The following is a 13550-nucleotide window of genomic DNA, read 5'->3' as shown; positions in this document are numbered from 1 at the left end:
TTTTTTGTGCAATATGTTTATTTTTCGCTCATCCATGCATTTATGTCCTGTTAATAAATGAGCATAATCCCCCTCCCATATTTAACTTATATGAGAATGACATGCCTTGTATGTTTAAACATCTGAGAATAAATGATTGTCCCCATAACATAAAGAATGATGACAAAAAAGGTGAGCATACATATATTTATAACTTAATGCTGAAGTACACAGTAATTATATAAATATGTATGTCTAATAAAAAAAAATCCTACAGACACAAAAATTCTGTAAACAGGCTACAAATAAAAAAACATTGTCCTCTTATAAATGTAAATGAAATCATTGATTATTTCAAAGATATAATAATTTAAAATAATATTTTATCTGTAATAAGTTATACTTAATATTTAGAATGGTGAGTGACATACTCCAACATAACACCTTTTTTAAAACACTGATTGTATTACTGTAAGTGATACATTTCTCTTTCTTTTCATTTTACAGGGGTTCCGGATTCCAAAACATTTGATGTAACGTTGATGATCTGTTTGATCAGAAACTTGACATCTATCAATCCTCCAATCAATGGATTTGACAGTCTACCACTACCAGGGGAGATAACTCCAGGATCTGATCTAGCCAGGATAAAATGTTACAGGAATAAACTAGCTCATCATGATGGTAATACAATGGACACTACTTATTTCAATACAGCATGGGAAGATATATCAGATGTAAGTATCTCTACATTGATACTTGGATTGATTTTAACATGTTGGACTATGATCCCATTGTCAATACATAGCTCAAGTAAAATAATATTTGAATTAAGTAATCAATAAACTTTTCTTACCATCTTGCCTCTGAAGGGATCTTTGGGACTGAGGAAGGATGTCATAAACTTCCACATTGCACTATACACCATTGTGCATTCCACATCAAACACTACACTTTTCCACATTGCACAATACACCATTCTGCATTCCACATCATACGCTACACTATTCCACATTGCACCTTATACACCATTCTGCATTCCACATCAAACACTACACCATTCCACATTGCACATTGCACTATGCACCATTCCAATTGCACCATACACCATTCCATATTGCACCATAAACCATTCCACACCAGACACTACACCATTCCCATTTGCATTATGCAGCATTCCAATTCGCCTTTTCAGAATCTAAAACACTATGGGTAATCTCATTGTTCATGTTAAAAAAATCATCTGCTCTGCAACTAGGCGATTTGCTACCAAAATATACCTGAATGTTTCATAGGGTTTCTTGTTTCTAAATTGTATCTGGGGATTTAATATATTAATAAACCTGGATGATGTTGCTAAATATAAAGCAAGTAAAAGGTCGTAAAATGCAGTTTTTGGGATACGATTGCTGAAGACTTTTACCACTGACTCCTTTCCAAGGCCCTCACGTCAACCGTTTTGTGCATTACATTAAGGAACAACTCAGATTCTTAAGATTGTCTTGTTATAAAAGGTAAAAACAAACAAACATATTGAATTTAAACAACTTTCCTATAATTTTCATCTCATAATCTTCATGTTTTGTTTGGAAAATCAGAATTAATCAGTATTTATATTTAGAAACACGTCAAAGAGGGAATTCCGCAGTTATGATAAAATCATCATCAGAGTTGTTCCTATAAAACTATTTCTGTCAGCTAAGTACTGAAGTGGAGTTTTTCTTATATGTTACCATGGTTACCGTTATGAAACTGAAACTTTGATATTGAACTTCCATAAGGAAATGGAGAACCATCTATGACGTTTAACTAACATTTAATATGCTACAATTGACCTAAATCAAATCATAATTCTAACGGTTTGTTTAGGTATTATGTGCATGCATATAGTTTTCTTGACCTATAGGGGTATCAGACTAAATGGTTGATCTGGTTTCCCCACTCCATTGATTAATTTGAAACTCGAGAGATCCTTTCTGTGTCTATCTGCTATTTAGGGTAATTGTTGTTGCATAATTTTAAATCATGTGCAACATTTAAATAAAAAAATGTAGTCAACAATAATATGGTAGAACTAGAACACCCCTTCAGCCGAAATGGAGTCTTCCATATTATCAACGTTAAGAAACTTGCTGCTCATCTTTGATCAAAGATTTTTTTTAAAGTAAAATTTCTTAAGCATGTTGTGAACTTGGTCATTGATAGATTGTGAACAGCACAAGTTTATTTAAAATGATTTATACTTTATACTGTTATGGGTAACTCTCCTACCTTATCGTGTTGTTCATAAACATTCGGACATTTAATGCAGGGAACCATATTTAGAGTTGTCGCCCATACAATACTTCGGTCAATTAAGAATCAAAATACCACGACACGACAAGTAAAATTGATCCGTTCTGTCAATAGATGTTGAATTTTATTAAAAGCGATGGCAATTTAAACAGAGGAATGTGTACGGAAAGGAGTCATGCCCACTGACCTAAAGGAAATTAAATTTTTAATGAATTAGAATTGGGATTCCTCCTAGAATTCACGTAGGAAAATAGATGATAAGGTACAATGATACCTTCTCTCTATATAATATATCAGTGACCGCTGTGTATATAGTAAACATGGAATTGATAGTACAAAATTAAAACACAATAATTACATCATTTACATTGTTCATACACTTGTATTAGAGATTGGCTATTTTCTAAACATGTAAATCTAATCAAATAGAAATACATGTGCAGTTAAATCATTTTGGAGAATAATACTAATATCAATGAAAACAATATCAATCGTATCCCTCAGAGGAATCATGCTCTTTGATTGTATTTTTTATCTAAAAAAAAAGTAGTCATGGTAGTTGATACAAAACTGAAAAAGCAAAAAATTAACAGCAAGTTAAGGTCTATATAATGTTAGATTTTCTGATAAATCTAAAGATCCATTATTGGCATATTTATGCCCCCCGCCGTAGCGGAGGGGGCATTAAGTTTTACCCTTGTCCGTCTAGATCTGCACGTCCGTGTGTCCCGAACTTGGTTTCGGTTCTGTAACTTTAGTTTGCCTCAACCAAATGTTTTGAAACTTGCACATAATGCCTATTACTACAAAACACAGATCAAGAATTTTGGTGGCGTCACTTCTAGAGTTATGTCCCTTTTCAAATGCAAAAAATGCTGAATTTGTCATTTCTGTTCTCTATCTTTAGTTTGCTCAACCAAATGTTATGAAACTTATACACAATGATCATTACCACAAAAAAAAAAGGATCAAGTTTAAATTTTAGTGGTGTCACTTTTACAGTTTTAGTGTTATGCCCCTTTACAAATGGAAAAATTGCTGAATTTTTCATATCTGTTCTCTTACTTTAGTTTGCTCAACCAAATGTTATGAAACTTATACACAATGCTCATTACCACAAAAAAAAAGATCAAGTTTGAATTTTAGTGGCGTCACTTTTACAGTTTTAGTGTTATGCCCTTTTACAAATGGTTTTTCGTTTCCATTCTTTTTCTTTAGTTTGCTTCAACAAAATGTTACTCATTACCCCAAGACACATATCAAGTTTGAATTTTGGTGGCGTCACTTTCACCGTTCTAGAGTTATGCCCCTTTACAAAAGGAAAAATTGCTGAATTTTTCGTTACTGTTTTTAACTTTAGTTTGCCTTAACCAAATGTTTTGAAACTTATACACAAGGCTTATTACCCAAAAACACAGATCAAGTTTGAATTTGGGTGGCATCACCTTTACAGTTCTAGAGTTATACCACTTTACAAATGTCCGTTCTCAAATTAGATATAAGAAGATGTGGTATGAGTGCCAATAAGACAACTCTCTATCCAAGTCAAAATTTATAAAAGTAAACCAATATAGGTCAAAGTACGGTCTTCAACATGGAGTCTTGGCTCACACCGAAAAGCAAGCTATAAGGGCCTCCAAATTACTAGTGTAAAACCATTCAAATGGGTAAACCAAGGGTCCAATCTATATAAAAAATGAGAAACGAGAAACACTTATGAACCACATTAACAAACAACAACTACTGAACATCAGATTCCTGACTTAGAACAGGTGCACACAATTGCAGTGGGTTTAAAGTTTTAATGGTACCAAACCTTCAGCCTTATCTTAAATAATAGTGCAACATCACAACATAGAAAGACACACTATAAAATATCAATTGAAATGGCTTAACTCAATCAAAAGACATATTAACACCAGTGAACATACACTGAACAAATAAATATGATCTATGATACAATGTAAATACTAAATAAATAAACTAAGGGAAGAATAATTAAAATAACATGTTATACCGCTGTGAAATGTTAAACAATTTGCCTCAACCAAATGTTATGAAACGTATACACAATGCTTATTACCACAAAAATCAGATCAAGTACAAATTTTGCTAGCCCACTTTTACAGTTCTTGAGTTGTGTCCCTTTTTAACAGTATATGCAAGCGGGGGCATCATCTGTTTCCCATGGACACATTCCCCAATTATTTTTTACCTATTTACCACAATGACACAATGTTTGGCCTTTTGAATAGCAGCCCAAAATACACTTTATAATGTAATTTATGATCTTGTGGTACAACTGTATACTATACACACAATTTAATCCTCATGTTTACAGCATTGCCTAGCTATCTTGATTTACAAGCAAGGCTCGTTTAAATGAATTAAAAATGATTATTGTATCTATAGTTATACATGAAAATGAATGATGATTTGAAGAATAAAAAAAATATCAAAAATTGAACTATTCATTTCTAGGCTGTAGGTCGATTGGGAGGTCAAACAATGTATCAAGAGTGTCAAGGGTTAAAGGTGAAAATCTTGGACCAGTCTAATCAGGAAATTATGTTGGAAATCAAACAATCACTGGAAGAGTTGAAAGAACTGAAACTAACAATGGAAATTTTGAAAGACCCAATACCATGGCACATCAAAGGTACATTATACTTATTGATACAGATAAAAGTAGACTATCAATTGACAGGGTAAACATTTACCAATTCTTCATTTTCTCATATATTTTGCAATGTTTTACTCCTATACGTCACGTATATTGATCTAAACAAATATCAACATTCCCTACAGAAATGTCTCGCCTGTGAAGAAAGTTGCAGTATGGGAGACTTGGGTATGAAAAACCTGTGGGATCTACGGCATAAACAATTTGTTTAAAGCTATATATTTCAGAAGGAAGAAGACCTGGATGCTTCATACCTCATTTTCATGGTTGTGTGACTGCTTGAGAAAAAGTTTTCTTTTTAAGTGAAATACTCACTTATTATGACTATCAGGATAACTATATTTGGTATATTGGTTCTTGCAACGTATACATGTCCGTCAGGTAGGATTCTCCTGACCTCGACCTTATTCCATGGATCAAGATCAAGGACAATGTACATATGACAGACAAAATCTTCGTAACATAAGGTATCCGCACACAAGGTATCAAGGTTAAAATTACATGGTAAAGTCCATATCTCGGATAATATAAGCGATAGGTCAACAATATTTGGTTTATGGAATGATTGCAATTTCATGGTTCATTGGGTAATGTTTAGTTTTTGCGGTTTGATCTGTTTTTCAGGTACTATATAATCAATACGACCACTATATTTGTTGTGTGGAATGACTGTCAGTTGTACATGTCTGTATGACAGGTTTTATCTAACCTTGACCTCATTTCCATGGTTCATTAGACAATTTTAAGTTTGTGTGTTTTGGTTTATGTCTCAGATATTATAAGCAATAGGTCAGTTATATTTAATGAATAGAACAATCTTGAGGTGTACATATCTGTCTGGTATGGTTCATATGACCTTATCTCATTTTCATGGTTCTTTGGTCAATGATAAGTTTTTGTAATTATGTCAATTTATAAATTACCAAAAGCAAAAGGTCAACTGCTTTTGGTGTCTAGAATGATTGTAAGGTTTACATGTCTGTCTGGCAGCTAGAGTTCATATGACCTTGACCTCATTTTCATGGTTCATTAGTCAATGTTAAAATTGTGTGGTTTGATCTGTTTCTCTGGTACTTTTAGCAATGGGACCACTAAATTTAGTGTATAGAATGATTGTAAGCCGAGGTATGCATGTCTGTCTGGCATGGGTCATATGACCGTGACCTCATTTTCATAGTACATTGTTAATGGTAAGATGATGAGATACTATTAGTAAACCCTTTATATAACAGACTTTCAACATGAGTTCATGAGTTACATACAATCTTGATAATGTCATGTTAATGTGATACTTGTAGTAAAATCTTTATTTTAAAGACTTTCAGCAGAATTTCAATCATGATCAGTTTAGCAGGCAAGACAGTTCATCCTTTAAACTCTTGCATGTCTTGTTTTCATATTTTGGCCGGATTTTTTTTCTTAACAGAACCTAGGCTAACCTATAAGGGACATGTAACTTTGGCATACACATGTAAAATTGTGTGCATAGTCAGATCTCAGTAGGGTCATTATAATTTATTCACCTCGAATTGATGTACTCAAATATGTATTAGTAAGTAAATCAAATAGTCTTTGCTGTGATATTGGATACGTTTCAATTTTTAAAAAGTTTGTGCTTATTCAAAAAGCAGAGCATCATTCAATAAATTTGTAAATAAAGGCAACAGTAGTATACCGCTGTTCAAAACTCATAAATCCATGGACAAAAAACAAAATCGGGGTAACAAACCAAAACCGAGCGAAACGCATTAAATATAAGAGGAGAACAACAACACAACACCGAAACGCAACACACACAGAAACAGACCAATCATCAGACAAAACACCACGAGAATAACAAATGTAACATGAAAACCAAATACATGAATTTAAGATAGACAAGTACCGTGCCACCTCTAATCTCAATATCTCAAAAATAAGAGAAAACACAAACGACTCAACGTTAAAATGCAACACAAAGAGAAACGAACAATATTATAACAATGACCATCTTCCTGACTTGGTACAGGACACTTTTAAAGGGGAATAAAAGTGGTGGGTTGAACCTGGTTTTAAGGCATGCCAAACCTCGAACTTTAATGGCAAAGTTAAAGATAACATTGAAATGACAACATAATATTACAGGACTACAATACAAATAAATAGGAGAACATAATAGACACAGAAAAACATGATTAATAGATAACAAAAAGCATCAGGTTTAAAATTGAATACGCCAAAAACGCGCCTTGTCCACACAAGACTCACCAGTGACACCCAGATATAAAAGATCGAAAGTGAAAAAAGTACAAAGTTGTACAGCAATGAAGATCAAAAGTTGAAAAGGTTTCGCAAAATACGGCATTGTTTTTATGCCCGGGATAAGAACATTCTTATTATATAGAACAATTCATGCTATTGCAAACAGTAAATTTTATCAAATGAATATGAAAGAGATATACACAAAGAAACTAAAGTATTAACTAATTACAGAAAACTAAACCTGAATACATAACGCCTAGATATAAAAGATCGAACGTGAAAAAGGTACAAAGTTGTACAACACTTGTAAAACCTATGGAGTTATTAAATGTATGCAAAGTACTAAATTTTAAAATAATTTATTCATTGTTATTGTGTGAAAAAAAACCCAGAAGCTACATCACAAGGGGCTTTTTAGGGTCAATTATTGAAATATAAATATCACTTTGGACCCCGAAAATTTCACCTCACATGTGCAAATGTCTCAGCTTCGAAACAAGCCATCATACATATATGCAAGTTTGCCAATAATACAGCTTTGTCCTCGCCAAAACTTTTTTACACTGTGTATGAAGGTGTATAATTGTATCATTATATGACGCTGTTGTGTTATAATCTTTATGTGACCTTGACCTTTAACCTGATGGTCAAATTAGTTGATTTTTGGGGATATTGTTTTATTTGACTTTTCATATTTAGAATAAGGGTTCACCAATGAGTCCACACCATGATGAATGATCATTCAATTCAAGATAAAATACTTAAGTATGTTCAGAGGAACCCAAAATCATGTATTTTAATGATTTTTTTCAATTTCGATTGTATCAAGACAAGTAGATGTGATATGATGGCCAATGAGACAAATATCAACAAAAGTACAGGCAGGTATACAACCACTGGTCAGCATCCCGCCATCAACAATGAGTACCACAGATATTGTATAGCAAATTGTATATTAAGGTATGAAAGGTTTTGAGATAACACAATGTGAAACAACTTACACCATAGACTTATTTCACCATTTTACATATGTTTTAATTGATTATAATTAATTCATATGAATAGTAAGTTTTTTATGCCACGCCGTAGCGGAGGGGGCATTTAGTTTTACCCTTGTCCGTACATACGTCCCAAAGTTGATTTTCGTTCTCTAATTCTGGTTTGCGAAATGTTACCAAATGTTATAAAACTTTTACACAATGATTATTACCTCAAGTTTGAATTTTGGAGGCGTCACTTTTACCGTTCTAGAGTTGTGCCCTTTACAAATGGAAAAATTGCAAATTTTTTCGTTTCTGTTCACTAACTTTAGTTTGCCTCAACCAAATGTTATGAAATTTATACACAATGCTTATTACTACAAAATACAGATCAAGTTTGAATTTTGGTGGTGTCACTAATAAACCGTTCTAGAGTTGTGCCGCTTTAGTTTCCGTTCTCTAACTTAAGTTTGCCTCAACCAAATGTTATGAAACTTATACACAATGCTTATTACCACAAAATACAGATCAAGTGTGGTTTTTGTTGGTGTCACTTTTACTGTTCTAGAGTTATGTCACTTACAAAAGGAAAAATTGCTGAATTTTTTGTTGCAGTTCTCTAACTTAGTTTGCCTCAACAAAATGTTACAAAACTTATACACAATACTTATTACCACACTATAGATCAATAACAAATTTGGGTACCATCACTTTTAACGTTCTTCAGTTATGTCCCTTTATAACTTTATATGATATGCAATCGGGGGCATCATCTGTGTCCCATGGACACATTCCCCATTTATTTTATTTCTAATTAGCTACACTTAATATATTTTTCAGAGCTGTTAAAAAAACAAATAGAAGACTGGGAAAAGAAAGATAAGATGTTCGTGTCTACAAGAGCTTGTGATTATGTCATGGAACAGTTACAGGACAACAGTTGTTTGACATTAACCGCCCCATCAGGAGTTGGAAAATCATTTATTGCAAGACACACAGCACTTCTTTTAAAGAAGGAAGGGTACAATATAATACCAGTGTTCTCACCAACAGACATTAGAGATTATTATCAGCCTGATAAACAGACCGTCTTCATTGTAGATGATATTTGTGGAAATTTCACTGCCAACCAACAACAGATTGATAACTGGAAACAACTGTTACCTGTGATTAAAACAATAATGGCAGACAAATGTTGTAAGATTATTGTATCTTGTAGATTACAAGTCTATAAAGATGAAAAGTTTAACATATTATCACCTTTTAAATCTTGTGAATGTAATTTAATATCAGATAAGTTATGTCTTACATCTGTAGAGAAAACAAATATAGCAAAAATTTATATTGGCACAAGCATGACAGACATTGATGATTCATCTTCTAAATGTGATTTTTTCCCACTCTTATGTTCCTTATATCATGAAAAAGAAGATGTAGATGTCAAAGAGTTTTTCAAAAATCCTTTTAATGTCTATAAACGTGAGCTAGACAGGTTAAGTGAGCATGGTGATGAAGGGAACTATAAAATATGTAGTCTTGCTTTATGTGTTCTCTTTAATAATCAGCTGAAAGAGAAATGGTTCCAGGGTAAAGTTACAAATGAACAACAAAATATTATAGAAGACACATGTGAGGCTTGTAAATTGAACCGAGGTACATCGAAAGCAAAACTTAAAGAGGCTATTGACACTCTAGATGGTACATTTATATGTAAACATAATGATATTTATAGAACTCTACATGATAAACTGTTTGACTTTCTTGCTCATTACTTTGGTCAGAAAATGATTGAATGTTTAATAGACCATGGTGATAGTGATTTAGTACATGAACGTTTTATCTGGCAGGAATCATCAGATGACAAGAACAGTAACATAGACTTCATTATTAAAATACCAGATGATTGTTTAGAATCATATTTACAAAGGTTTAGAAAGGACTGGTCAGTAGGAAAGGTGTCAGCTTTATTCAGAAACAATAATATAAAAGTATCATCATTCAGACAAAAGTTATTACAGTACTTACTACAACTAGATAAACCACAACAAGTAATATTAGCCAGTACCAAGGATACAGTGCTACCAAAGGAGAATTCTGGATCAGGTAATACTCCACTGATACTTACTTGTTTTCGTGGTTATACAGATATGGTACAGTGGATGTTACATAATAATGTGGATGTGGATCAGTGTAGAGATGATGGGGTTACTGGACTACGCATGGTAAGTGATAAAGGACATACTGATATAGTAAAGTTACTGTTAGAGAGGAATCCTAATGTTAATCTATGTGACAAGAATGGCTATAGTCCTCTGTACATGGCAAGTTGTAAAGGACATACTGATATAGTAAAGTTACTGTTAGAGAAGAATCCTAATGTTAATCTATGTGACAAGAATGGCTGTAGTCCTCTGTTATGTGCAAGTAGTAATGGACATACTGAAATAGTAAAGTTACTTTTGGAGAAGAATCCCAATGTTGATCTATGTGCCAAAGAAGGTTTTACACCACTGATCATTTCATGTAGTAGTAACCACACCAGTATAGTCCAGCTATTAATGAAACATAAACCAGACATCAAAGCCCAGACGGATGATGGAGGTAATGCTTTATATTTCAGTGCACTGAACGGAAACCTAGAGATAACACGGTTATTGTTAGAGAACAATGCTGACAGTAATATATGTATGCATAGTAAACAGTCTATAGCAGAGACATATAATAACCGTCTGGATTACACCTTAGATAAAGAAAGACAGGAATGGTTTGACTTTCTCTTAGAAAAGGCTTCATCAAATATTAGAGATTACATCAGTGATATGTCAGTAGGTTATGGGTTTAATGTAGTAGTTAGTTCTTCTCCATTACATATAGCCTGTTTTATGGGTAGGACAGATGTAGTCCATTGTCTTCTCAAATACCATGTTAACATCAATATGACAAAAGAAGATGGAACAACTCCATTATTTTATGCATGTGAAGTAGGACATGAAGATATTGTACATTTATTGTTAGATAAAGGGGCAGATACAAAGATATATAGACTAGATGGAAAATCCCCGTTAAACATCGCAACAGATAATGGACATACATCTATAGTAATGATGTTACAAATCGCACAAAGAAAGAAGAAAGTTCAACTTTCTTCTTAAGTCTTGTTCTTTAGTCAGTGGTTTTTCATGAAATATAAAAAAAGATATGCAAGGAATGTGGATTTTTTTTTTATTCAACTCTTGTTCTGTAGTCAGTGGTTTGTAATGACATGTAAAAATCATGCAGCAGATGAGAAAAAAACCTTTCTTTTTTATTTTCTTGTTGTTAGGTGTTAGTTTATGTTTGGTATTTACTGCAATTCATCCCATCATATTCTCTCTATTTCTACACATGCAGTTAAGCTTCACATTACATGAATATATATCTTAATTGTATCACAAGGAATAGAAGAAACATTTTAAAGTAGGAAATACTTTTGCACTCTTGTTTCAAATTATTTTATCCTGGAAGTAATGAAAGTAATACGACTGAATGCTGTGTATAACCACCCTGCTTAAAAAAAAAGTATGAAACTTACTTGCCTTGCCAGTTTTTTTACTATTTTGTAGTAACCTCATAAAGTTTTAACATGGCAGCTAACTCCATTTTAAGTCAATATTTTATATCCGTTTTCAAAATTGCTGGGGCTGTTTCAAAAAAATCTTACTGCAAGAATTGTTTGTAAGTTATTTACTGAAATGTTCTTGACTGAAGAGTATTTTTTTCTCTTTCGAATTTTTGTGATATTTGTCCTAATTTTTAACATTGCAGAGAAATGCATCTGTAGAAAAAAAGTTTGAATATGACAGCTTCTGTTGCAGTAAAATATGTACCATTACTATGACAGGTTTAGATAAATTCCCCTGGTAAAGAAATGTTCAACATCACAGTTTTACTGTCTAGAGTGCCATGTAAGCAATGCAGACTCAAGTTTATTATAGTTAATTAACTCCTTGTAAGTTACAGCAAAATCAATCTATATACTGTGATTAGTCTCAAGTAATAGAATTAAGAATTTCCAGTAACAATTATTTTTACCATTTATTACTGTTTGAATTATATATTGTAATATAGAAATATATTTTGATGATATAAAAATAATCATAATAAAATCATTTATCAGTATTTTATGTATTTTTATTCACTTAAATATGTTAATTTGTTGACAAGACAACTGCTGATAGTTATGGTCTTCTACGTTTGAATTGGGTTTGAACAGTATTCAATGTGAATATGATAGATTTGGAGAAGGCATTCATCATTTTGTCTTTGCAGTTTACATTTCATAATGACAAATTGTGTAGTTAACATGACGGAGTAGTGCAACCAACTTTTATACAAACAAAGCAAGTAGGCCAAACAAACCTTTTACTTGCTAGCATTAGGATAACAGATGAAGGAGTGGTGCAACCAACTTTTATACAAACAAAGCAAGTAGGCCAAACAAACCTTTTACTTGCTAGCATTAGGTTAACAGATGACGGAGTAGTGCAACCAACTTTTATACAAACAAAGCAAGTAGTCCAAACAAACCTTTTACTTGCTAGCATTAGGATAACAGATGACGGAATAGTGCAACCAACTTTTATACAAACAAAGCAAGTAGGCCAAACAAACCTTTTACTTGCTAGTATTAGGTTAACAGCTTTAACTACAAAAGTCAACTTGGATTTATTATAATCATATCATAAAAGATGTCTGGGAGTCGGCTTTCTAGTTTTCTTAGGGACAGAATATTTCAATTCAAAATGATTATTTCACACAACTTGTTTTGATATTGCTCCGTTGGAAAACTGTACTGATTTTAGGATTAATAGGTCATGTTACAGTGTCTGTAAATCTACTGAAAGTTTTGAGGCCTATATTGAGTTTTAGGTTACTAATATAAAGATATAGAGATGTGATATGATTGCCAATGAGAATATTATACCATAGTATAAAAAGAGACCAAAATTATATGTCATCAGCTATAGGTCAACAATTAGCAAAACCTATAACTGTAGTCAGCTGTATAAGGCTCAGACATAAAAAAAAACTAAATTATATTTCAAACAAACAAGAGTACACACGTTTTAATGTCTCGCCAGCTTTACTGACCATTGATTTTATGTTGAAAGTCTTAAAGATAAAGGTTTAACTAAAAAAATCACAGAAACTCAGGTCAGATAAATGCCGTCAAACAGACATACACACCTTACAATTTGTTTATACACAAAATATAATTGACCTATTGCTTATGCTATTGAAAGACAGACAAAACAAAAAACATTTACCAATGAACCAATGAAAATGAGGGCAAGGTCAGAGGATACCTGCCAGACGGATATACACCTTACAAC

At 32.7% G+C, this 13550-nt stretch overlaps 1 protein-coding gene across 1 annotated transcript; it reads left to right on the top strand.

Annotated features, from left to right (window-relative positions):
* Positions 1-490: 490 nt before the first annotated feature.
* LOC134690646 (uncharacterized) lies at positions 491-12328 on the top strand. The gene is made up of 3 exons (XM_063550635.1): positions 491-716; positions 4756-4933; positions 9019-12328. The coding sequence occupies exons 1-3, from the start codon at positions 522-524 to the stop codon at positions 11328-11330; spliced, it is 2685 nt and encodes an 894-aa protein (XP_063406705.1). The 5' UTR covers positions 491-521; the 3' UTR covers positions 11331-12328.
* The last annotated feature ends 1222 nt before the right edge of the window (positions 12329-13550 follow it).

This window comes from Mytilus trossulus, chromosome 11, assembly GCF_036588685.1.
Source record: "Mytilus trossulus isolate FHL-02 chromosome 11, PNRI_Mtr1.1.1.hap1, whole genome shotgun sequence".
Lineage (NCBI taxonomy): Eukaryota > Metazoa > Mollusca > Bivalvia > Mytilida > Mytilidae > Mytilus > Mytilus trossulus.
This window is presented reverse-complemented; position numbering and strand designations above follow the sequence as displayed.